Source organism: Pelobates fuscus, chromosome 10 (genome assembly GCF_036172605.1).
Source record: "Pelobates fuscus isolate aPelFus1 chromosome 10, aPelFus1.pri, whole genome shotgun sequence".
NCBI classification, from domain to species: Eukaryota; Metazoa; Chordata; class Amphibia; order Anura; family Pelobatidae; genus Pelobates; species Pelobates fuscus.
Window position 1 is genome coordinate 10395381 of NC_086326.1, and position 27458 is coordinate 10422838.

Consider the following 27458-nt stretch of genomic DNA (forward strand, 5'->3'; position numbering starts at 1 on the left):
CCGAGATTATGAAGTTACAACATCTGGCTCCTAGACAGAGTCCTGAGTCACGGTACTTTGTTCCTGCTGAACTCCAACTAGAATTCTTACAATGCTTTCACAACAGTAAAGTGGCTGGGCACCCTGGCATTCGTAAAACATGTTCCTTAATAGCTAAAGATTTCTGGTGGCCTTCATTACGTAAAGATATTAGGGATTTCGTCGAAGCATGTGAGGTCTGTATGAAGACTAAACGACCTCAGACGCTTCCATGTGGGCTGTTACATCCCTTGGAAATTCCAGAGAAACCATGGACCTGTTTGGCTATGGACTTCATTGTCGATTTACCTGTTTCTAAAAAGCAGACTGTGATTCTCACGGTGGTTGACAGGTTTACTAAGATGGCTCATTTCGTGCCCTTACCTAAACTTCCATCTTCTCCTGAATTGGCTGAGATATTCGCTAAAGAGATTTTTTGTTTACATGGGATACCTTCCGAAATTGTTTCCGATAGAGGTTCCCAATTTGTTTCCCGTTTTTGGAAATCATTCTGTTCTCAAATGGGTATCAAATTGAATTTCTCTTCTGCCTATCATCCCCAGTCCAACGGAGCTGCTGAACGCACTAATCAAAAAATTGAACAATATTTGCGTTGTTTCGTTTCCGAACACCAGGACGATTGGGTTGGTCTGATTCCTTGGGCGGAGTTCGCACATAACAATCTCGTTTGTGATTCTACTCGTTCTAGCCCCTTTTTCATGAATTATGGCTTTCATCCTTCCATTCTTCCCTCGGTTTCTCCTTCCCAAGGAGTACCGTCGGTTGATGTTCATGTGGCCAATTTGAGGAAGTTGTGGGATCAGACTCGACAAATTCTTCTGCATAATTCCATGTTGTTCAAGAAACACGCTGATAAACATAGAAGGGCGGCTCCAGTCTTTGTCCCAGGGGACAGGGTATGGTTGAGTACCAAAAACATTCGCTTGAAGGTTCCTTCTATGAAATTCGCTCCTCGTTACATTGGACCTTACAAGGTCTTGACTCGAATTAACCCTGTTGCGTATCGTCTGGCTCTTCCATCTGCCTTACGCATTCCTAACTCCTTTCATGTTTCCTTGTTGAAACCCCTAGTATGTAACAAATTTTCCTCCACTGCTTCATCTCCTTGCTCTGTTCAGGTTGAGGGACAAGAGGAGTATGAAATCAATTCCATCATCGATTCTCGTATATCTCGGGGGAAGTTACAATATCTGGTTGATTGGAAGGGATATGGTCCTGAGGAGAGGTCTTGGATACCTCAGGAGGATGTGCATGCGCCTCGCCTCCGCAGGGCTTTTCACTCCCGTTTTCCATCTCGTCCCGGTTCCTTCCGCCCGGAGGGCGTTTCTGAGGGGGGGGGGGTACTGTCAGGGTACCTGTTGTCTCTACCTCTGTGGAGGTGAGACACTTGGACGTTCTTCCTTACAAAAGGGTTGAATCACTCGTTCCTCGCGGTCCCCTCGGTCGTTTACAAGCCGGCCGCGAGGGATCTACTTCCTTTTATGACGCGGCACTCAATAGCCGACGTCATGACGACAACCCGACCCGATCTGTCAATCAAGTTCCAAGCACGAATGAGGATTCGTCGGGGGCGTGATTACCTGTTTGGAACCAGGGTATAAAGTAGGGCTTTCTACATTTGTTCATTGCCCTGTCGTGGTTCTAGCTTGTCTAGTCACTCAGTGCTCTTGTATTTTGTCAGTCTCTTTGGTTTTGACCCGGCTTGTCTGTTCTACCTCGTTTACCTCTATTACCCTTTTGACTCGGTCTGTCTCTCGCTTACCTGCTCTCTCGTTCCCTCGACCTCGGCTTGTCTCTAGACCATTCTTTGTTTACTCCTTACGTTAGTCCGGCCATTCTAAGGTCCGGTATACGTACCCTGTACCTGTTTGTACTCTGCGTGTTGGATCCCTGTCCCGATCCTGACAGTAACTCGCCTGGGGGCCAGGGAGATCCTAATCCTTTGTCAGGCCTTAAGCCTCCCGATGTCTCCTCATACTTCCGGGTTTGACGGAGCTTAGCCACACCCCCATTGCCGCGGTCTGCTATTTAATGCGACCGCACCAGCTGATAGATGCTGGATTATTGAAACGCGTACCGCGCCAAACTCACCGGCTCACATACCTCGCTGAGACGACCACTCGCTACTAGACCGGACTGGAGGAATATTCAAGTCCCCATCATCTCTCCTCATCACAGACAACTACCAGCACTCTCGGAAACCATTCACTGAAGCAACCGCCTCTGAGGAGAGCTGGGGACACAATCCCTCTACTTCTATAAGTTAAGTAACTTACAGTCTCTGAGTTAAGAGCTTACAATGCTAAAGATTTATTTCTTCATACTAAAGTCTGCTATCAAGTTCTCCAGCAATCCTGCTACAGCTTTCCTCAAATCAAGTATTATTCAAGTTCAGCTGTACCTGTCTTGCTACAGATAATCTTATTTCTTCATACTAAAGTCTGCTATCAAGTTCTCCAGCAATCCTGCTACAGCTTTCCTCAAATCAAGTATTATTCAAGTTCAGCTGTACCTGTCTTGCTACAGATAATCTTATTTCTTCATACTAAAGTCTGCTATCAAGTTGTCCAGCAATTTCCTCAAATCAAGTATTATTCAAGTTCAGCTGTACCTGTCTTGTATTATTCAAGTTCAGCTGTACCTAATCTTATTTCTTCATACTAAAGTCTGCTGTTAAGTTGTTCAGCAAGCCTGCTACAGCATCCCTCAAAACAAGTACTATTTAAGTTTTGCTGCACCATTCTTGATACTGATAATTTCAATGTATTAATCTCTTATAAGTTGAACTGTTAACAAGAATAACGGACTCTATTGAATTCTGAACCTTGTCAATGCTAAATTAAACAAACCGTTTATTATTTAAAGAAACAGTAATTTTACAACAGTAATTCAACAGTAATTGTAATTCTGGAACTGAAGTCTCGGTTCCATCTAAGTGTCTTAATAAAAGATCAAAGTCCTAAGAAATCTGCAGTTGTGTTCCACATCATTTACTGTGAACGTGACATCCTTGTCTGAAGTAAGTGATAGGAAAAAGGCAAGTGGGATAGAGGGTGAGATATCTGGCACCGAGGAATTAAATATTACAATATTAAACATGGCTCTCAATATATCGTACTCTGATCTGCTTACCCCAAATCTGGGCCATGAAGCCAGCCAGGGTCCTTTACCTTCCCCCCTCTAATACTATAATGCTGTCATTCATTAAAATTAAATAAACTCAATGTTTACAGAACAATACAAGCAAATCATTGCAGCTCAGACTTTGCCCCAAATCACAACAATCACTGGGCAGGTGGACACTCCCCTAGGGGACCTAATGGAAATCTGTGACACATATTGGACATTAACAGAACAGTTTAGCAGTAAACAGTCCCACATGCACATTATAATCCCTCCTCTCTATCCTGGAGATAATTGGGAAGGAATTCAATTATCTCCTAGGATAACGGCAAAACTTCATTATACACATGGCAATAAAAGACATAAAAATACACAATGTTATAACTACTGCATAAAACAAATACATTCAACATATCCCCAGATAGCGTAAATCTGAGCGCACATTATTACCGAATGGCGCTCAGATCACATACATATAGTTCAATCGCCATGGAGCCTTTCACATAGTCTTTCGGTATACAAATGGGCTCCATGGGATAGCTATCTGGAGTAGCACTGTTCACATAACCAAAGTCCCGAATGGCCCGGCGTTCGGATAAATGAAGGAATGCATGAGAAGATGGGTCGGCGGCTTCGTGAAGAAAAGTGTCCATTTTCAGTTCCAGAGTTTTGTAACTGAACACCACTGGCCATTCAACGGTTTAAGATGGCCGCCGCCACGTGTTCGGCTATACAAACAACGGCCACCCACCGTTCGTCAATTAAACTGCGGTTAACCGCAGCTTCTAGGAGGTCAATTGCCTGCACACTCCATACCCAGGTGGTCCGGTCATTTGTACATTTGTTCGGTAAATTGAATTTAACGAACACCATAGCAGAAAGGCACGAACAAGCATTTCTACAGGGGGGAATAAAAGTTTTAACATAGGGGCCATAGTCCTGAGGCAGCAGGCGAGCAACCAGGCTTCTCCAGGACGCAGTGGCGAGGTTAGTGACGCCACAGTTTGGAATCACAATCACTCTTAATCCACTAGTTTATAATTCAACTAATTTATACTCACAATCATTTCTAATTTTATTCACTCCTAATTCGGTATAATCCTAATTCAAATCAGACATAGCTAAACCAACCCAAAATCTCCAGACCTGGCATCATTCCTGTATATAATTTTTCATATAGGTTCACCCATCACGCCTATATCTCTCACATTTATTCTTTCTCTATCAATTAGCCAAATCATTTCTTATCTTTTTATACCCCAATGAAAGCTTTCTCATGTCCATGCACCTGAGGTAACTGAATCTGTCCTTAAAAAAAAGTTTGCGGCACAGGGACTGAAGTTGTTTAGTTAGCTTCATGAAGACTAGAGGCTACTCAAGGTTCTCAGTAAATATTAACCCCTTAAGGACACATGACATGTGTGACATGTCACGATTCCCTTTTATTCCAGAAGTTGGTCCTTAAGGGGTTAGAAGATTCTCAGTAAGCTCACTGAACACTCAGGGCTACTCAAGGTGTTGTGTAAATATTAACAGATACTCAATATGCTTCATGAACACTCGAGGCTACTCAAGGTGCCGTGTAAATATTATAAAATACTCAATAAGCTCCCTGAACACTCAAGGCCACTCAAGGTGCTCAGTGAATATTAAAAGATGCTCAATAAGCTTCCTGAACACTGGAGGCTACTCAAGGTGCTCAGTGAATATTAAAAGATGCTCAATAAGCTTCCTGAACACTGGAGGCTACTCAAGGTGCTGTGTAAATATTAAAATATACTCAATATGCTTCCTGAACACTGGAGGCTACTCAAGGTGCTCAGTGAATATTAAAAGATGCTCAATAAGCTTCCTGAACACTGGAGGCTACTCAAGGGGCTCTGTAAATATTAAAAGATGCTCAATAAGCTCCCTGAACACTCGAGGCTACTCAAGGTGCTCAGTGAATATTAAAAGATGCTCAATAAGCTTCCTGAACACTCAGGGCTACTCAAGGTGCTGTGTAAATATTAAAATATACTCAATATGCTTCCTGAACACTGGAGGCTACTCAAGGTGCTCAGTGAATATTAAAAGATGCTCAATAAGCTTCCTGAACACTGGAGGCTACTCAAGGTGCTCTGTAAATATTAAAAGATGCTCAATAAGCTTCCTGAACACTCAAGGCCACTCAAGGTGCTCAGTGAATATTAAAAGATGCTCAATAAGCTTCCTGAACACTCAGGGCTACTCAAGGTGCTGTGTAAATATTAAAAGATACTCAATATGCTTCCTGAAGACTGGAGGCTACTCAAGGTGCTGTGTAAATATTAAAAGATACTCAATATGCTTCCTGAACACTGGAGACTACTCAAGGTGCTGTGTACATATTAAAAGATACTCAATAAGCTACCTGAACACTATTTAAGGTGCCGTGTAAATAGTAAAAAATACTCAATATGCTTCCTGAACACTTGAGGTTACTCAAGGTGCTGTGTAAATATTAAAAGATACTCTTTAAGCTCCCTGAACACTCGAGGCTACGCAAGGTGCTGTGTAAATATTATAAGATACTCAATAAGCTCCCTGAACACTTGGGGCCATTCAAGGTGCTCAGTGAATATTAAAATATACTCAATAAGCTTCCTGAACACTGAATGCTACTCAAGGTGCTCTGTAAATGTTAAAAGATGCTCAATATGCTTCCTGAACACTTGATGCCACTCAAGGTGCTCTGTAAGTATTAAAAGATACTCAATAATCTCCCTGTACACTTGAGGCTACTCAAGGTGCCGTGTAAATATTAAAAGATACTCAATAAGCTTCCTGAACACTGAATGCTACTCAAGGTGCTGTTTTTAATATTAAAAGATGCTCAATATGCTTCCTGAACACTTGAGGCTACCCAAGGTGCTATGCAAATATTAAAAAATGCTCAATAAGCTCCCTGAGCACTCTAGGATACTCAAGGTGCTATGCAAATATTAAAATATGCTCAATAAGCTCCCTGAGCACTCTAGGATACTCAAGGTGCTGTGTAAGTATTAAAAGATGCACAATATGTTGCCTGAACACTGAATGCTACTCAAGGTTTTGTATAGAGACTTACCCTCACTGGTACAAGTGCTGGTCGTTTTGACATCTCAGTTCTGTCTAGACCTTTACTTTGTATCACTGTGAAAACATGCAATTTTTGGGTAAACCCAGGACCCCCTCACTGACAGGACAGCTCCTTATATCTGTTAAAGGTCTGTCTCACCTGTGCTTTTAATGCACCATTCCCCCACCCTCCATAGATATGAGACCGCTCCCTCTCCAGCGAGTCCGTTCCCTTTTCTCCCAGGAGTTGTGTTGTGTGACCTTTATTTGATTTATAACTTTATTCTACCTGTGTCCTCGCTTTGACGGCTGTCCCTTTACACCTCCGTGCCTCCTGCTTGCCCTGACACAGCTGTTTTTGTCTGTTAAATCCATGCATTTAGTTTGGATCACTTTGTGCCATTGAATCCCAGTCCAATTACCCAATCTCACGTTATCACCTGTGTTTAAATGTAATTATAAACAGAACCTGTCAAATACCCACAGTTTGCCATTACCTGTGAGTAATCCCACCTCATTCAATGCTTGCAGTTACCTGTTTTCACTCAGTGAGGTCTGGAAATACTTTAGGCTAGTTCACCTCACTTACATTCAAGCACGCAGAGGCTGAAGCTATTTCCCAAAAGCCGTGCTTCTGCAGAATATGAGCAGCTAATGAATTGCTTAGAAAATGTGATAAATATAATTTCTCATTGAGATAAGATAAACAAGTTCAATGCTGGGGAGTCAGCAATGACTAAGTATCTATTCGCTAAAGGAGTCGGAGATGAGGGCTGGGATGAAGTTCGAAAGGTTGTGAAGTAGCCTAAACACGGCCGTTCTGTAGTAAGGGGGAGAGATGGTGGGGATACAGGAACAAAATATGTGACACACTCTGAGTATGGGGTAAATGGGGGAGAGATAGTGAGGGATACAGGAACAAAGTATGTGACACACTCTGAGTATGGGGTAAATGGGGGAGAGATGGTGGAGATACAGGAACAAAGTATGTGACACTCTGAGTATGAGGTAAATGGGGGAGAGATAGTGAGGGATACAGGAACAAAGTATGTGATGTACACTGAGTATGAGAAAATGGGGGAGTGCTAGTGGGGGATACAGGAACAAAGTATGTAACACACACTGAGTATAGGGTAAATGGGGCAGAGATGGTGGGAGATACAGGAACAAAGTATGTGACGCACACTGAGTATGGGTAAATGGGGGAGAGATTATGGGGATACAGTAACAAAGTAAAGGACTCACACCAAGTGTGGGATAAATGGGAGAGATGGTGGGGATATTCAGTGTGCGTCACATACTTTGATCCATATACTGTCACACAATGGGCTCTGCTGGTCTGTATACTGTCACACAATGTGCTCTGCTGGTCTGTATACTGTCACACAATGTGCTCTGCTGGTCTGTATACTGTCACACAATGTGCTCTGCTGGTCTGTATACTGTCACACAATGTGCTCTGCTGGTCTGTATACTGTCACACTGTGCTCTGCTGGTCTGCATACTGTCATGCAATGTGCTCTGCTAGTCTGTATACTGTCATACAATGTGCTCTGCTGGTCTGTATACTGTCATACAATGTGCTCTGCTGGTCTGTATACTGTCATACAATGTGCTCTGCTGGTCTGTATACTGTCACACAATGTGCTCTGCTGGTCTGTATACTGTCACACTGTGCTCTGCTGGTCTGCATACTGTCATGCAATGTGCTCTGCTGGTCTGCATACTGTCACACAATGTGCTCTGCTGGTCTGTATACTGTCACACAATGTGCTCTGCTAGTCTGTATACTGTCACACAATGTGCTCTGCTGGTCTGTATACTGTCACACAATGTGCTCTGCTAGTCTGTATACTGTCATACAATGTGCTCTGCTGGTCTGCATACTGTCACACAATGTGCTCTGCTGGTCTGTATACTGTCACACAATGTGCTCTGCTGGTCTGTATACTGTCACACAATGTGCTCTGCTAGTCTGTATACTGTCACACAATGTGCTCTGCTAGTCTGTATACTGTCATACAATGTGCTCTGCTGGTCTGCATACTGTCACACAATGTGCTCTGCTGGTCTGTATACTGTCACACAATGTGCTCTGCTGGTCTGTATACTGTCACACAATGGGCTCTGCTGGTCTGTATACTGTCACACAATGTGCTCTGCTGGTCTGTATACTGTCATACAATGTGCTCTGCTGGTCTGTATACTGTCACACAATGTGCTCTGCTGGTCTGTATACTGTCACACTGTGCTCTGCTGGTCTGCATACTGTCGTGCAATGTGCTCTGCTGGTCTGCATACTGTCACACAATGTGCTCTGCTAGTCTGCATACTGTCACTCAATGTGCTCTGCTGGTCTGTATGCTGTCACACAATGTGCTCTGCTAGTCTGCATACTGTCACACAATGTGCTCTGCCGGTCTGTATGCTGTCACACAATGTGCTCTGCTGGTCTGTATACTGTCACACAATGTGCTCTGCTGGTCTGTATACGTTCACACAATGTGCTCTGCCGGTCTGTATACTGTCATACAATGTGCTCTGCCGGTCTGTATACTGTCACACAATGTGCTCTGCTGGTCTGTATACTGTCACACAATGTGCTCTGCTGGTCTGTATACTGTCACACAATGTGCTCTGCCGGTCTGTATACTGTCACACAATGTGCTCTGCCGGTCTGTATACTGTCATACAATGTGCTCTGCTGGTCTGCATACTGTCACACAATGTGCTCTGCTGGTCTGTATACTGTCACACAATGTGCTCTGCTGGTCTGTATACTGTCACACAATGTGCTCTGCTGGTCTGTATACTGTCACACAATGTGCTCTGCCGGTCTGTATACTGTCATACAATGTGCTCTGCTGGTCTGTATACTGGCATACAATGTGCTCTGCCAGTCTGTATACCGTCACACAATGTGCTCTGCTGGTCTGTATACTGTCACACAATGTGCTCTGCTGGTCTGTATACTGTCATGCAATGTGCTCTGCCGGTCTGTATATTGTCACACAATGTGCTCTGCTGGTCTGTATACTGTCATGCAATGTGCTCTGCCGGTCTGTATACTGTCATGCAATGGGCTCTGCTGGTCTGTATACTGGCATACAATGTGCTCTGCCAGTCTGTATACCGTCACACAATGTGCTCTGCTGGTCTGTATACTGTCACACAATGTGCTCTGCCGGTCTGTATACTGTCATGCAATGTGCTCTGCCGGTCTGTATACTGTCACACAATGTGCTCTGCTGGTCTGCATACTGTCACACAATGTGCTCTGCTGGTCTGTATACTGTCACACAATGTGCTCTGCTGGTCTGTATACTGTCATGCAATGTGCTCTGCCAGTCTGTATATTGTCACGCAATGTGCTCTGCCGGTCTGTATATTGTCACACAATGTGCTCTGCCGGTCTGTATATTGTCACGCAATGTGCTCTGCTGGTCTGCATACTGTCACACAATGTGCTCTGCTGGTCTGTATACTGTCATGCAATGTGCTCTGCCAGTCTGTATACTGTCACTCAATGTGAAACAATTATGGGTGGCAGTCTTACCAGGTTAAAAGAATGTGATGGAAGAGAATTGTTGTCTCCATCCATTCTGCTCGTTTCAGATAAAACATAGAGAAATGTGAGAATAATGGGACAGACACAGTATGGAGAGAGCTTACACATTACAGAGAGAAATAAAGAGAGAAAATCTGAAATGTCTGTCATCACTTGTTCATCGCACAGATTAACCCCATAACATGTTCTGCCTATTCCTCTAATCCCACAACAGGGCAAAGCCACTGGACACAGCAAGAAACGACAGCTACTGGGCACAGCATGCAGGGACAACCACTGGGCACAGCAAACAAGGGCAACCACTGGGTACAGCAAACAGGGGCAACCACTGGGCACAGCAAACAGGGGCAACCACTGGGCACAGCAAACAGGGGAAACCACTGGGCACAGCAACAGGGATAGCCACTGGGCACAGCAAACAAGGGCAACCACTGGGTACAGCAAACAGGGGCAACCACTGGGCACAGCAAACAGGGATAGCCACTGGGCACAGCAAACAAGGGCAACCACTGGGTACAGCAAACAGGGGCAACCACTGGGTACAGCAAACAGGGGCAACCACTGGGCACAGCAAACAGGGATAGCCACTGGGCGCAGTAAACAGGGATAGCCACTGGGCGCAGTAAACAGGGATAGCCATTAGGCACAGCAAACAGGGAAAGTCATTTTAAACAGCAAGCAGACACAACCACTTTAAACAGCAAGCAGACACAACCACTTTAAACAGCAAACAGACACAACCACTTTAAACAGCAAACAGACACAACCACTGGACACAGCAAACAGGGATAGCCACTGGGCACAGCAAACAGGGATAGCCACTAGGCACAGCAAACAGGGATAGCCACTAGGCACAGCAAACAGGGATAGCCACTAGGCACAGCAAACAGGGAAAGTCATTTTAAACAGCAAGCAGACACAACCACTTTAAACAGCAAACAGACAAAGCCACTGGAAACAGCGAGCAGACACAGCCACTGGGCACAGCGAGCAGACACAGCCACTGGGCAAAGCGAGCAGACACAGCCACTGGGCACAGCGAGCAGACACAGCCACTGGGCACACCAACCAAACATAACCAATGGATAGAGCAACCAGACAGTCATTGGGCACAGAGAGCAGACAGAGCCACTGGAAACAGAAAGCAGACAAAGCCACTGGGCACATGAAGCAGACTGAGCCACTGGGCACAGAGGGCAGACATCGCCACTGAGTACAGCGAGCAGACACAGCCACTGGGCACACCAATCAAACATAACCAATGGGTAGAGCAACCAGACACAGTCATTGGGCAAATAGAGCAGACAAAACCACTGGAAACAGAAAGCAGCCAAAGCCACTGGAACAGAGTACAGACAGAGCCACTGGGCACGGCAAGCATACACAGCTACTGGGAATAGCGAGCAGACACAGCAACTGGGCATAGACACAGCCACTGGGCACAGAGGGAAGACACTGCCACTGGGTACAGCGTGCACACAGCCACTGGGCACAGCGAGCAGACACAGCCACTGGAAACAGAAAGCAGACACAGTGAGCAGACACAGCCACTGTACACAATCACTGAACAATGCTACTGGGCACAGTGAGCAGACACAGCCATTGGGCACACCAGCCAAACATAACCAATGGCTAGAGCAACCAGACACAGCCACTGGGAACTGCAGATACAGCCACCAGACACAAGAAGTAGGCAGTTAGTTGCAAACTATTTATTCATAATAAGCAAATCAGTAGTAATAAAATAAAAAAAGAAAATATATTAAAATACAAAAAGTTGGCAGAGAGATACCTGGCAGTGAGATTATTGGCAGAGAGATAACTGCAGGAGAGACAATTGGCAGAGAGATAACTGGCTAAGGGGAGATTGGCAGAGAAATGATTGGCAGAGAGATAACTAGTGAAGAGATGATTGGCAGAAAGATAACTGCAGAAGAGACGATTGGCATAGATGATTGGCTAAGAGATGATTGGTGGAATGATGAGTGTCAGTGAGATAACTAGTGGATAGATGATTGGTGGACAGATGACTGACAGTAAGATAACTGCAGGAGAGATGATTGGCAGATAGATGATTTGCTAAGAGATGATTGGTGGAATGATGACTGTCAGTGAGATAACTAGTGGAGAGATGATAGGTGGAGAGATAACTGGCTGAGAGATAACTAGTGGAGAGATAACTGCAGGAGAGACGATTGGCAGAGAGATGATTGGTTGAGAGATAACTAGTGGAGAGCTGATAGGCAGAGATTGGTGGAGAGTTGATTGGTAGTCAGATAACTGAAAGTGAGATGATTGGCAGAGAGATAACTGGCTAAGAGCTGATTGGCAGAGAAATTATTGTCAGAGAGATAACTGGCTGAGAGATGATTGGTGGAGAGATGATTGGCAGTGAGATAACTAGTGAAGAGATGATTGGTGGACAGATGACTGACAGTGAGATAACTGCAGGAGAGATGATTGGCAGAGAGATAACTAGTAGAGAGATGACTGGCAGAGAGACAACTGAAAGTGAAATGATTGTCAGATAGATAACTGTCAGAAAGATGATTGGCAGATAAATAACTGGCAGAGAGACGATTGGCAGAGAGATGACTGGCAGTGAGATGACTGGCAGGGAGATAACTGGCAGAGAGATAACTGGCAGAGAGATAACTGGCAGGGAGATGACTAGTGTAGAGATGATAGGCAGGGAGATAACTGCAGAAGAGACGATTGGCATAGATGATTGGCAAAGAGATGATTGGCGGAATGATGACCGTCAGTGAGATAACTAGTGGAGAAATGATTGGTAGACAGATGACGGACAGTGAGATAACTGCAGGAGAGATGATTGGCAGATAGATAACTGGCGAGTGATGATTGGCGGAGAGATGATTGGCAGTGAGATAACTGAGTGAGATGACTGGCAGATAGATAACTGGCAGAGAGATGATTAGCAGATAAATAACTGGCAGAGAGATGATTGGCAGATAAATAACTGGCAGAGCGACGATTGGCAGATAGATAACTGGCAAAGAGATGACTTTTCTCACTACAGAACAGGCAAAAAAGGCACTAATTTATGTGCCAATTTTGGGTAGCATAACAGTTTTACACAAAAAAACTTGTTGCATGCATAACCAGTGTCTCCCTTTATCTTCTTAGTAGTGGGTACATAACAAATCAAGGGGTTGTCTCCTTGGAGGGTAATGCACCTGCGTAGATACTTTGTGTGGCAGGAGGGAGGGGCCTCATCATACCTTATTTCAAGGCCTTTCCAGCCTTCTCCTCTGTAGGTTTTACAGCCCTGGATTTTTGTCGGAGGACTTCCTTGTAGAAGCGGTTTATTTTTTTCTTTAGTCAGAGAAGTTAGTTGCCCGGTGTGATGAAGTGCACTTCGCCACTTGTGACTGGAGGGGACTACTGGCTAGCCTCCTGCCTTCCGACTATGGCCCCTGTGCTGATAGCTGTATTTTACCCTGCAGAAAGGTTTATTTGTGTATTTCTGCCGGGATGTTCGGGACTTTCAGTATGTGAGTAGTGCTACCCCAGATAGCTATGCCATGGAGCCTATTCATGTAATGAAAGACTATGGAAAAGACTTTTGGCTCCATGGCGATAGAACTTTATGTATGTGTAGCGGACTAGCCGCTGTACAAGAATCTGCCCTGGTTTCCTGGAGGGGGCTGCTTCCTCGCCGCCTGCCCAGTGATTATGGTCCCGGGAAGATGGGACCCTTTTAACAATATGGCTGGGCTTAATGGGAGTTTTGGTAGGGCACTACTGGACCTTTAAGAACCCGCCAGGGTCATATAAAATAACATTGCAAAGACTTCAGACTATATAAGTTATGCAGCAAAGAACACTGAGCTGTCTGCAAGACTGTGGGTTGTAAAATGCTTTCGGTACTTTGTCCTGTATATGAAGCATTCGTTTGATTGTTCCCCTAACACTGTACTGTCTCCCTGCATTCGGTATACGAACTTAATCTACCGAACACCGGACCACCCTGGTGTGACGTGTGGCTGTATACCTCCCTGATTGCTTGTTACATTCCCCTTAACGCACGAACACTCGGCTGTATTCCCTGGGTGGCCACCATTTCGGCAGCCGAACACTTGGTGGCGGCCATCTTAAACCTGCGAACAGCGGTGTTTGGTCGTCGAGTGTCTGGAACTAAAAACGGACACTCGACTAACCGAACACCGCTAAGACCTCCAGGGCTTCAGAAAGTACAGATGGAAACGCAAGAACGGCCCGTTGTTCGGTAGGATGAATCCCACGAACTAGGGGATTCATCCGGTTACAAACTTAACTATGGATGGCATAGCCTTTCGGGACTTTTGAGGCATGAACAGAGTCCCACCGCAGGGCCAGATCTCATGGAACTATTTTCGGCTACTTTACCCATGCGGTCGGTCAAATCTTTACCTTCTCATAACTAACCATGTTTATAGGTGTATCTTCCATATTTAGGGTACATCCAAGAATTGGGGAAAAGTATGCACTGTATAATTATGTTAACTGTTAAGCTAAGGGGAGGAGATGTGTGGGAGGTAACGTCTATGGGATTGGTTACTGTAATAATTATGGTGAGTCCCTCCCTTGCATGGGAGAATCTCATAAAAGCAGGAATATTGCCATTAAACTTGAGTTCTACTCCTGATACTGTGTGTCGCCCAGTGATTGGGAAAGGTGATGGGATATTATTGGATTTTATTGCTGATGGTGATTACTATGCTGCTGGATTATACTCTCGGTGTGGCTATTGTGCCTGGGGTGATTGCTGGTTCCTGAGCCACACCTGGACTACCAGCGGAAACAGTCTGTGAGAGACCAGCGTTCCGCTACAGTATGTGATCTGAGTGCCATTCGGTAATAATGTGCGCTCAGATCTAAGCTATCTGGGGATATGTTGCATGTATATGTTTTATGTAGTAATTGTAACATTGTGTAATTTGATGTCTTTTTGTAACCATGTGGTTAATGGAGTCTTGCCTCTGTCCTGGGAGATAATTTGATTACTTCCCAATTATCTCCAGGATAGAGAGGAGGGATTGTGATGTCACTGTGGGAGTGTTTTGTTTGTATTGTCTGTGATTGGCTAATATCCAATATGTGTCCCATTGTTCCATCAGGTCCCCTAGGGGAGTGTCCACCTGGTGGACACTTGCATAAATACCGGGCAGGTAGCCCTCAATAAACCAGACCTACTTGCACCTTTCTTGAAGCCTTGGCTCATGCTTGGGGGAAGGGATTGCTATAATCACTTACTCCCCAGAGTAAGCTCTTGTAAGAGCTTGATTTGTTCCTGCTACGCTCTCTGGATTTAGGAGAGGTTCACCCACTTGGAGCTGGATCTTGATCGTGGATCCAGGGTGGGTTAGAGACGGCGAGACCCCGGCGCAGCTGCATCGCTGGAAGTGGGGTCCGCAGTGCTGATGGTGTCGGTTGGAGTGCTCGGAGTCCTCACCAAGCGCTAGGAGCATCGATTGGCGGAGGTACTCAGTTGGAGTGTCAGCGGTCCGTCACTCCCGGTGCATGGCCTGCTTAGTTGAGCTCGCCGCTCTGCCCGGTTTAGTTTTCGACTCTCCTGTGGTAGCTGTCGGTTTATTCAGCCGGATTGTTGCCAAGTTTCGGTTATGCTGTTTCCCCCTAATATTATTGGGAGTATTGGGGGGCCCTTGCAGAGCATCTATGTGAGGTGCAAGCCGAAGATCTCCCCTGCGGGTCCATTTTGCCTTTGCTTGGACGAAAGCACTGGGTGCTCTGCTGCAGGACTAGGTTGGAGCCACATCCTCTTGTGGTCTGAGGCATATAGACAGGGCCTCAGTGCCGCCACCCTAGTCAACAGTTACTCTATATTATTATTTGTTATTTCATTTGTTGGTGGGTGAGAGACGGCGAGACCCCGGCGCAGCTGCATCGCTGGAAGTGGGGTCCGCAGTGCTGATGGTGTCGGTTGGAGTGCTCGGAGTCCTCAGCAAGCGCTAGGAGCATTGATTGGCGGAGGTACTCAGTCGGAGTGTCACATCCTCTTGTGGTCTGAGGCATATAGATTGGGCCTCAGTGCCGCCACCCTAGTCAACAGTTACTCTATATTATTATTTGTTATTTCATTTGTTGGTAAACCGTTTGATGCCTTTTAATTAGGGGCAGGTTGACAGATACAGAGGCAGGTAATAATATTTACAGATACAGGTAGGTAATATTCACAGGCACCGGGGCAGGTAGGTTATATTCACAGATACAGGTAGGTAAAATTCACATGGGCAGGTAGGTTACATTCACAGATACAGGTAGGTAAAATTCACAGGGGCAGGTAGGTAATATTCACAGGCACAGGGGCAGGTAGGTAATATTCACAGGCACCAGGGCAGGTAGGTTATATTCACAGATTCAGGTAGGTAAAATTCACAGGGGCAGGTATGTAATATTCACAGGCACAGGGGCAGGTAGGTAATATTCACAGGCACAGGGGCACGCAGGTAATATTCACAGGCACAGGGGCATGCAGGTTATATTCATGGTGCAGCCTCTGGAAGTGGAGTGGATGTTTCTGTACCCCACATATGTAGTGAGGGACAGGTTTTGTGTTCTATGATTACATTTACAGGTGCAAGGGCAAGTAAAATTCAGAGGTGAAGGCCAGTGGCAGGTAAGTGTCAGGATCGGGACAGGGATCCAACACGCAGAGTACAAACAGTAGCCAGATACGTATACCGGACCTTAGAATGGCCGGACTAACGTAAGTAGTACCGTAGAGAATGGTCAAAGACAAGCCGAGGTCGAGGGTAACAGAAGACAGGTAAGCGAGAGACAAGCCGAATCAAGGGAGACAGAGATAAGCAGAGTAGAGCAAACAAGCCGGGTCAAAACCAAAAGGGATAACCAGAAAACCAGAGCACTGAGTGACTAGCAAGCTAGAACCACGACAGGGCAATGAGCTAAAGAAAGAAGCTCCATTAAATACCCTGTTCAGGAAAGTAACCACGCCTCCGAGGCTTCCTGATTGGTCCTGCAGCAATTGACTGACAGGTCGTTCCGGGTAGGTCCTGCCGTCGACTTCCGGTCGTGATGCTGAAAAAGGCAGTCACTCCCTCGCGGCCGGCTTAACATGACCGGATAGACCGCAAGGAAGGGAGCCATCAGACCGTCTGGATGGAGGAACGGCTAAGTCTCTACCTCTTTCGGAGGTAGAGACCACAGGTACCCTGACAGTACCCCCCCTCACAGATACGCCCACCGGGCGGAAGACACCAGGGTGAGAAGGGAAGCGAGAGTGAAACGCCCTGCGGAGATGGGGAGCATGCACCTCCTCCTGAGGTACCCAACTTCTCTCCTCAGGACCATACCCTTTCCAATCGACCAGATATTGCAATTTCCCCCGGGAGATTCGAGAATCAACGATGGAATTGACCTCATACTCCTCCTGACCCTCCACCTGAACCGAGCGAGGAGGGGCGATCGTGGAGGAGAACCTGTTACATATTAGAGGTTTTAGCAAAGAAACATGAAATGAATTAGGGATGCGTAAGGCATTAGGCAACGCTAAACGATACGCAACTGGGTTAATTTGAGACAGAACCCTGTAAGGTCCAATATATCGAGGAGCAAACTTCATGGACGGCACTTTTAACCGAATGTTTCTAGTACTTAACCATACTCTATCGCCTGGAACAAACACCGGTGCTGCCCTTCTACGTTTGTCAGCATGTTTTATAACCAGCATAGAATTGTGCAGCAGGATTTGTCGAGTTTGATCCCACAACTTCCTTAAATTGGCAACATGAACATCCACCGACAGTACCCCTTGAGAAAAAGACTCCGAAGGAAGGATGGAGGGATGAAAGCCATAATTCAAGAAAAAAGGGCTAGAATGCGTAGAATCACAAATGAGATTGTTATGTGCAAACTCCGCCCAAGGAATCAAACCGACCCAATCGTCCTGGTGTTCAGAAACGAAACAACGTAAATATTGTTCAACTTTTTGGTTAGTGCGTTCAGCAGCTCCATTGGACTGAGGATGATAAGCAGAGGAGAAATTCAATTTGATGCCTAGTTGGGAGCAGAAAGATTTCCAAAAACGGGAAACAAGTTGGGAGCCTCTGTCAGAGACAATTTGGGAAGGTATCCCATGCAAACGGAAAATCTCCCTAGCGAATATCTCCGCTAATTCGGGCGAAGATGGGAGTTTAGGTAAGGGAATGAAGTGAGCCATTTTAGTAAATCTGTCCACCACAGTGAGGATGACAGTCTGCTTTTTAGAGCTAGGCAAATCGACAATGAAGTCCATAGCCAGGCAGGACCAAGGCTTCTCAGGAACTTCTAAAGGGTGCAGAAATCCGCATGGAAGCGAATGAGGTAGCTTGGTCTTGGTACAAACCTCACATGCCCCGATGAATTCTTTAATATCTTTACGTAAGTCAGGCCACCAAAAATCTTTAGAGACCAGAGCATATTTTTTGCGGATGCCAGGATGCCCAGCCACTTTGCTGTTATGGAGACAGCGTAGCACCTCCAGTTGGAGAGCGGCAGGAACGAAGTGTCGATCCCCAGGAGTCTGTTTGGGTGCCAAATGCTGAAACTTCATGATCTCGGAAAGCAATGGAGAGTGAATCCTGAGATTCGTGTTTGCGATGATATTCCCCTTAGGAACTATGGAGGACAGGACTGGTTCAGTTATAGTGGATGGTTCATATTGACGAGACAAAGCATCAGCTTTAGAGTTCTTAGAACCAGGTCTATAAGTAAGTACGTAATTAAAGTGAGTGAGGAACAAGGACCAGCGAGCCTGTCTGGCGGATAAGCGCTTAGCCTCCCCAATATAAGACAAGTTCTTATGATCCGTTAAAATAGTAACAGGGTGTAATGTCCCTTCCAGTAAATGTCTCCACTCCTTTAAAGCCTTAATGACCGCTAACAGTTCCCTCTCCCCGATGTCATATCTGCTCTCAGGCCCAGATAATTTCTTAGAGAAGAAACCACAAGGGTGTAACGGTTTGTCCACCCCTAACCTTTGAGACAGAACAGCCCCAACTCCTGTCTCAGAGGCATCGACCTCGAGCAAGAAAGGCAGAGTCGTATCAGGATGGACTAGAATGGGAGCCGAGGCAAAAAGTTCCTTGAGAGTCTTGAAAGCAACGAGAGCTTCCTTAGACCAGATCTTAGTATCAGCCCCTTGTTTGGTCATATTGGTAATAGGCGCAATGATAGAGGAGTATCCCTTAATGAAGCGCCTATAGTAGTCAGGGCCGGATTAACATAGGGGCTGATGGAGCTGCAGCTCCAGGCCCAGGCCCATGGAATAGGCCCATAAAAAAAAAAAAAAAAAAAAAAAAAATTTTTTTTTTACACACACTACTCTTAGGTTTGCCACCTGACTGGTATTTTACTGGCACAGCCAGTATTTGAGGCTGCCTGGCCATGCCAGTATTGCAGTAATATCGGCAATACAAATGCAGGTATTTTTCTCAGAATAAATGGAGATTACTCTGCAATACCAGCACCGGGCAGTAGGGGTCACTGTGTGTGGAGAGAGGCAGGGATAGGAAATTACAGCATATCCTTGCCTCTCTCTACTACTCACTGATCCGTGGGGGAGCAGCAACACAGCACAGAGTCCAGACAGCAGCTCTACAGCTCAGGTAAGTGAGGGATTGGGGGAAAGGCAGCAGGGACACATGGGGACACTGAGACACTAGGGGACACATGTGGACACTGAGACACTAGGGGACATATGGAGACACTGAGACACTAGGGGACACAGACACTAGGACACACTGAGACACTAGGACACATGGGGACACAGACACTGGGAGACCTGGAAACACTGAGACACTTGGGGACACTGGAAAACATGGGGGCACTGAGACACTAGGGGACACTGGGACACATGGGTATGCTGAGACACATGGGGATGCTGTGAGACATAGGGACATTGGGAGACACTGAGACATTGGGACACGGAGACACTATGTCCCCATTTCTCCCAGTGTCCCCATGTCCCCCATCCAGTGTCGCTAGTGTCTCGGTGTCCCCATGTCTCTGTGTGCCTAGTGTCCCCATGTGTCCCAATGTCCCTATATGTCCCAGTGTCCCCATGTCTATGTCCACAACTGTCCTCATGTCTCCCAGTGTCCCCAAGTGTCTGTCTCCCAGCCAGTGTCCCCTAGTCTCCCAGTGTCCCCTAGTCTCCCAGTGTCTGTGTTCCCATGTCTCTGTCCCTAGTGTCTTAGTGTCCCCAAATGTTTCAGTTTCCCCATGTCTCCCAGTGTCTGTGTTCCTAGTGTCTCAGTGTGCCTAGTGTCCCCATGTCTCCCAGTGTCCCTATATGTCCCAGTGTCCCCATGTCTATGTCCAATACTGCCCCCATGTCTCCCAGTATCCCCAAGTGTCTGTCTCCCAGCCAGTGTCCCCTAGTCTCCCAGTGTCCCCTAATCTCCCAGTGTCTGTGTTCCCATGTCTCTGTCCCTAGTGTCTTAGTGTCCCCATGTCTCCCAGTGTCTGTGTCCCTAGTGTCTCAGTGTCCCCATTTCTCCCAGTTTCCCTAAATGTCTCAGTGTCCCCATGTCTCCCAGTGTCCCCATGTCTCGCAGTGTCCCCATGTCTCTGTGTCCCCGGGTGTCTGTGTCCCCATGTCTCTCAGTGTCCCTGCGTCTCTCAGTGTCCCTGCGTCTCTCAGTGTCCCTGCGTCTCTCAGTGTCCCCATGTCTCACTGTGTCCCCAGTATCCTTGTGACATGGGGACACACTGAGACATGGGGACACTGGGAGACTGGGTGACATGGGGACACTGACACTGTGATACACTGTGTGACTTGCGAGACTGAGACACTGGGAGCAATCCATCTATACAGCAGAATCAAACTGTGAGTAGTTTGTTGGTGATTTTACAGAATTTTCTCTGATGTCACTCCTTGTGATTATACAAATGATTAAGGCTGGTATTTTTTTTCAAGAAAGGTGGCAACCCTAACTACTCTTCACATACTCTTGCTTAAAGGAGCACTATAGGGTCAGGAACACAATAATGTATTTCTGACCCTATTATGTTAAAACCACCACCTTGGCCCCTTCTTGGCTCCCTAAGTATAGTAAAATATGCTGCTGGGTCTGCATCTGAACTAACTGTCTGCTGACATCATCAGAAGTGGTGCTCTGAGCAAATTACAATACTTCCCCATAGGATTGGCTGATACTGTCAACTAGGCAGATCAGGGGCAGAGCCAGCACAAGCTCAACATAGCCCTGGCCAATCAGCATCTCCTCATAAAGATAAATTGAATCCATGCATCTCTATGAGGAAAGTTCAGTGTCTGCATGCAGAGGGTGGAGACACTGAATGGCAGTGCTGCACACTAGGCAGTACTGCCACAGGATGCTCCTCTAGCAGCCATCTAAGGAGTGGCCAGTGGAGTTATTTTCTCTGAAAAGACAGTGTTTATTGCAAAAGGCCTGAATGGAATGATTCTACTTACCAGAACAAATACAATAAGCTGTAGTTGTTCTGGTGACTATAGTGTCCCTTTAAGTTTGGAAGCTTAAGAGGGATGTATGGGGAAAAAAAACTTGTGTGGACTGGCTGACAATAAAATTAGTTTAGGTAATGCAGACGTTGGTCTCTCTAACACTATGGCATGTCCCCTTTCATTTACACTTACTACATACACCTTTTCTCTGTCTCAGACTGTATACCAGGAACTTCTGCCTGCTAGTAAGAAGGTAATGAGAAAAGTGGACCAGCAAGTGCTAGGGGACAGTCCTTAGAAAGCATGGAGTGAGCTCATCATTAGACGCATTTATGTCAAGCTCAGGCTGCTGTCTGCATAGTATGCCCTAAGTTGGACAGCCTGCAGGATTGGCGGGCAGCTTGACATGCATTCATGCCAGGCTGACCTTCCAATTCTTTGGACAGACATGCCCCCTTTTTTGGGCATGTTCTCCCCTTTTGGCAGGTCTTGTCACGTGATTCGCGCCAGTGGCCCACCCTTTTACCCCGCCCATTGACTTCCTGCTTCACTGGACACTGCTGTTAGGGGTTATGGATTTACTTGAAAGATGAAAGCATAAATTAGAGAGAGATTAGCATAGAGTATGTGTTTTCTTATAGCTGCATCCTATGAGTTTCCCTCCAGTACCATCTCCATCAGATACATGACGCTTGGGAGGTATGACTGATTTAGTGTTTTTGGTTGATAAAATTCCGTAATTAGGCCCATCATAATTGTCAGCACCAGGCCCAGTGTGCTCTTAATCCGGCCCTGATAGTAGTTGGAAAAAACAATAAACCTTTGGATAGCCTTGAGTCCTTTGGGCAAAGGCCAGTCTAAAATGGATTGGAGCTTTTCAGGATCCATTTTAAAACCTTCCCCAGAAATCACATACCCAAGAAAGTCTGTCTGAGACTGATCAAAACTGCACTTCTCCAATTTGCAGTATAGACCATGTTGCAGAAGTTTGTGTAATACCTTTCTGACCTGTCTATGGTGAGTCTCAATCTCCTTAGAGTGTATTAGTATGTCGTCCAGGTAAACAATAACACAATCATGTTGAAACTCCCTAAGTACCTCATTAATCAAATCTTGAAATACTGCAGGAGCATTGCAAAGTCCAAATGGCATAACCATGTATTCGTAGTGGCCATACCGGGTATTGAATGCCGTCATCCACTCATGACCATGCTGGATTCTCACCAAATTGTATGCCCCTCTGAGATCTAACTTAGTGAAGATTTTGGAGCCCTTAAGACGATCAAATAACTCGGTAAACAGTGGGATAGGATAGGCATTTCTGACAGTTATTTTATTCAAGCCTCGGTAATCGATACAAGGTCTCAGCGTGCCATCCTTTTTCTTAATGAAAAAGAACCCAGCCCCGGCCGGAGAAGAAGACCTCCTAATGAATCCCTTTTCTAAATTCTCCCGAATATACTCCTCTAGAACCGAGTTTTCCTGAACAGACAAAGGATATACATGACCCCTCGGAGGCATAGTCCCGGGTAGAAGCTTAATTTTACAATCGAATGACCTGTGGGGCGGTAAAGAATCGGCATTCTTCTTGTCAAATACTGCCTTTAAGTCTAGGTAAAGGTCTGGTATCTGTCCCTCTGTGGACTGAGTAGGATTCTCCGGTATGTTAATGTTAGCTAATGGAGAAACCTTGCATAAACACCCTTCCTGGCAGCCCTGGCCCCACGAGAGTATCTCCCCTAACTCCCAATCGATAATAGGGTTATGTTTCTTCAACCATGGGTACCCCAGAACTATGGGAACGGAAGGGGACGAAATGAGCAAAAGAGATAAATTCTCCACGTGTAGGATACCAACATTTAAATTAATGGGTACGGTTTCACGAAAGATAACAGGGTCTAGTAGTGGTCTACCATCTATGGCCTCAACGGCCAAGGGTGTCTCCCTTAGCTGGGATGGGAAATTGTTTTTAATAGCAAAGGCTTGGTCTATAAAATTCTCAGCAGCACCGGAATCTATCAAAGCCATAGCCCTGACTACTTCCTTCTCCCAAGTTAAGGAAACTGGTAGCAGAAGCCTGTGATCTTTATAATTAGGAGTAGAGGACAAAATAGAAACACCCAAGGCCTGTCCTCTAGAGAGACTTAGGTGCGAGCGTTTCCCGGACGGTTAGAACAGTTCGAGAGTAAATGACCCTTGGCTCCACAATACATACACAAACCCTCTCTTCTCCTGTACTGTCTTTCCTCCTCAGAGAGGCGGGTATACCCTATCTGCATAGGTTCAGGAAGCAAAGATACTGTGGAGTCAGGACTTGGAAAAGCGGGGGCTAACCTAAAAGAAGGTCTCCGATTCCTCTCTCGAGTGTTCTGTCTCTCTCTTAAACGTTCATCTATACGAGAGATGAACGAAATTAAGTCTTCTAAATTCTCAGGGAGTTCTCTAGTAGCAACCTCATCAAGGATTACATCAGATAGGCCATTCAAAAATACATCCATATACGCCTGCTCATTCCACTTGACTTCTGACGCCAGAGACCTCAACTCTAGTGCATAATCCACAAGTGTTTGGTTCTCCTGTCTCAGGCGCAACAGTAATCTGGCTGCATTCACCTTTCTACCTGGAGGGTCAAATGTTCTTCTAAAAGCAGCTATAAATGCATTATAGTTATACACTAATGGGTTATCGTTTTCCCATAATGGGTTGGCCCATCTCAGAGCCTTCTCAATAAGTAGGGTGATAATAAATCCTACCTTTGCCCTATCTGTAGGATAGGAGCGAGGTTGCAATTCAAAGTGGATACTAATTTGGTTTAAAAAACCACGACACTTCTCAGGAGCCCCACCATAGCATACTGGGGGGGTAATGCGAGAAGAAGCACCCACTGTGGCTACCTCTAGACCTGAACTGACAGGAGAAATAGGGGTATTATGTATCTCCTCTGGTGGGTTATTGGCACGAGATAAAAGTGCCTGTAACGCAAGCGCCATCTGATCCATTCTGTGATCCGTGGCTTCAAACCTAGGATCAGGAGAAGCAAGCTGACTGTTTGTACTTGCAGGATCCATTGGCCCTGTCGTAATGTCAGGATCGGGACAGGGATCCAACACGCAGAGTACAAACAGTAGCCAGATACGTATACCGGACCTTAGAATGGCCGGACTAACGTAAGTAGTACCGTAGAGAATGGTCAAAGACAAGCCGAGGTCGAGGGTAACAGAAGACAGGTAAGCGAGAGACAAGCCGAATCAAGGGAGACAGAGATAAGCAGAGTAGAGCAAACAAGCCGGGTCAAAACCAAAAGGGATAACCAGAAAACCAGAGCACTGAGTGACTAGCAAGCTAGGACCACGACAGGGCAATGAGCTAAAGAAAGAAGCTCCGTTAAATACCCTGTTCAGGAAAGTAACCACGCCTCCGAGGCTTCCTGATTGGTCCTGCAGCAATTGACTGACAGGTCGTTCCGGGTAGGTCCTGCCGTCGACTTCCGGTCGTGATGCTGAAAAAGGCAGTCACTCCCTCGCGGCCGCTTAACATGACCGGATAGACCGCGAGGAAGGGAGCCATCAGACCGTCTGGATGGAGGAACGGCTAAGTCTCTACCTCTTTCGGAGGTAGAGACCACAGGTACCCTGACAGTAAGTAACATTTGAGGTGCAAGAGCATGTACGTTACATTCACAGGTACAGGGGCAGGTAGGTTGCATTCAAGGTACAGGGAAAAGTATGTTACATTAACAGATACAGGGGCAGGTAGGTTAAATTCGCAGGGGCAGGTAGGTAATATTTACAGGTACAGGGGTAGGTAGGTAATATTCACAGGTACAGGGGCAGGTAGGTTACATTCAAGTTACAGGGGCAGGTAGGTAACATTCATAGGTGTAGGGGTAGGAAAGTTACATACAAGGTACCGGGGAAGGTAGGTTACATTAAGAGGTGCAGGCCAGTGGCAGGTAGGTTACATTTAAGGTGTAGGAACAGGTAGGTTACATTCACAGATGCAGGGGTAAGTGGGTTACATTAATAGGTTACATTAATAGGTGTAAGGGGAGCTAGGTTACATTCACAGATGCAGGGGTAGGTAGGTTACATTAATAGGTGTAGGGGAAGCTAGGTTACATTCACAGATGCAGAGGTAGGTAGGTTACATTAATAGGTGTAGGGGGAGCTAGGTTACATTCACAGATGCAGGGGTATGTAGGTTACATTAATAGGTGTAGGGAAGCTAGGTTACATTCACAGATGTAGGGGTAGGTAGGTTACATTAATAGGTGTAGGGGCTAGGTTACATTCACAGATGTAGGGGTAGGTAGGTTACATTAATAGGTGTAGGGAAGCTAGGTTACATTCACAGATGTAGGGGTAGGTAGGTTACATTAATAGGTGTAGGGAAGCTAGGTTACATTCACAGATGTAGGGGTATGTAGGTTACATTAATAGGTGTAGGGAAGCTAGGTTACATTCACAGATGTAGGGGTAGGTAGGTTACATTAATAGGTGTAGGGGCTAGGTTACATTCACAGATGTAGGGGTAGGTAGGTTACATTAATAGGTGTAGGGAAGCTAGGTTACATTCACAGATGTAGGGGTAGGTAGGTTACATTAATAGGTGTAGGGAAGCTAGGTTACATTCACAGATGTAGGGGTAGGTAGGTTACATTAATAGGTGTAGGGAAGCTAGGTTACATTCACAGATGTAGGGGTAGGTAGGTTGCATTAATAGGTGTAGGGGAAGCTAGGTTACATTCACAGATGCAGGGGTAGGTAGGTTACATTAATAGGTGTAGGGGAAGCTAGGTTACATTCACAGATGCAGGGTTAGGTGGGTTACATTAATAGGTGTAGGGGCTAGGTTACATTCACAGATGCAGGGGTAGGTGGGTTACATTAATAGGTGTAGGGGCTAGGTTACATTCACAGATGCAGGGGTAGGTAGGTTACATTAATAGGTGTAGGGGCTAGGTTACATTCACAGATACAGGGGTCGGTAGGTTACATTAATAGGTGTAGGGGAAGCTAGGTTACATTCACAGATGCAGGTGTAGGTAGGTTACATTAATAGGTGTAGGGAAGCTAGGTTACATTCACAGATGCAGGTGTAGGTAGGTTACATTAACAGGTGTAAGGGGAGCTAGGTTACATTCACAGATGCAGGGGTAGGTAGGTTACATTAATAGGTGTAGGGGAAGCTAGGTTACATTCACAGATGCAGGGGTAGGTAGGTTACATTAATAGGTGTAGGGGCTAGGTTACATTCACAGATGCAGGGGTAGGTGGGTTACATTAATAGGTGTAGGGGCTAGGTTACATTCACAGATGCAGGGGTAGGTAGGTTACATTAATAGGTGTAGGGGCTAGGTTACATTCACAGATACAGGGGTCGGTAGGTTACATTAATAGGTGTAGGGGAAGCTAGGTTACATTCACAGATGCAGGTGTAGGTAGGTTACATTAATAGGTGTAGGGAAGCTAGGTTACATTCACAGATGCAGGTGTAGGTAGGTTACATTAACAGGTGTAAGGGGAGCTAGGTTACATTCACAGATGCAGGGGTAGGTAGGTTACATTAATAGGTGTAGGGGAAGCTAGGTTACATTCACAGATGCAGAGGTAGGTAGGTTACATTAATAGGTGTAGGGGAGCTAGGTTACATTCACAGATACAGGGGTAGGTAGGTTACATTAATAGGTGTAGGGGAAGGTAGGTCACATTCACAGATGCAGTGGTAGGTAGGTTACATTAATAGGTGTAGGGGAAGCTAGGTTACATTCACAGATGCAGGGTTAGGTGGGTTACATTAATAGGTGTAGGGGAAGGTAGGTCACATTCACAGATGCAGTGGTAGGTAGGTTACATTAATATGTGTAGGGGAAGCTAGGTTACATTCACAGATGTAGGGGTAGGTAGGTTACATTAATAGGTGTAGGGGAAGCTAGGTTACATTCACAGATGCAGGGGTAGGTAGGTTACATTAATAGGTGTAGGGGAAGCTAGGTTACATTCACAGATGCAGGGGTAGGTAGGTTACATTAATAGGTGTAGGGGTAGCTAGGTTACATTCACAGATGCAGGGGTAGGTAGGTTACATTAATAGGTGTAGGGGCTAGGTTACATTCACAGATGCAGGGGTAGGTAGGCTACATTAATAGGTGTAGGGGCTAGGTTACATTCACAGATGCAGGGGTAGGTAGGTTACATT

At 45.9% G+C, this 27458-nt stretch overlaps 1 protein-coding gene across 2 annotated transcripts in view; it reads right to left on the reverse strand.

Moving 5' to 3' along the window:
* The window catches only part of CLCN1 (chloride voltage-gated channel 1), a 123521-nt gene that overhangs the window by 92064 nt on the left and 3999 nt on the right, over positions 1 to 27458 (reverse strand). The window contains exon 1 of one of the 2 annotated variants that reach the window (XM_063434837.1): positions 6251 to 6348. The exons of the other annotated variant lie outside the window; for it this stretch is intronic. Within the exon in view, the coding sequence (XP_063290907.1) occupies positions 6251 to 6283 (33 nt within the window). The 5' untranslated portion in view covers positions 6284 to 6348. Of the gene's footprint in view, positions 1 to 6250; positions 6349 to 27458 lie in introns of those variants that run through there. 2 annotated transcript variants of the gene reach the window in all.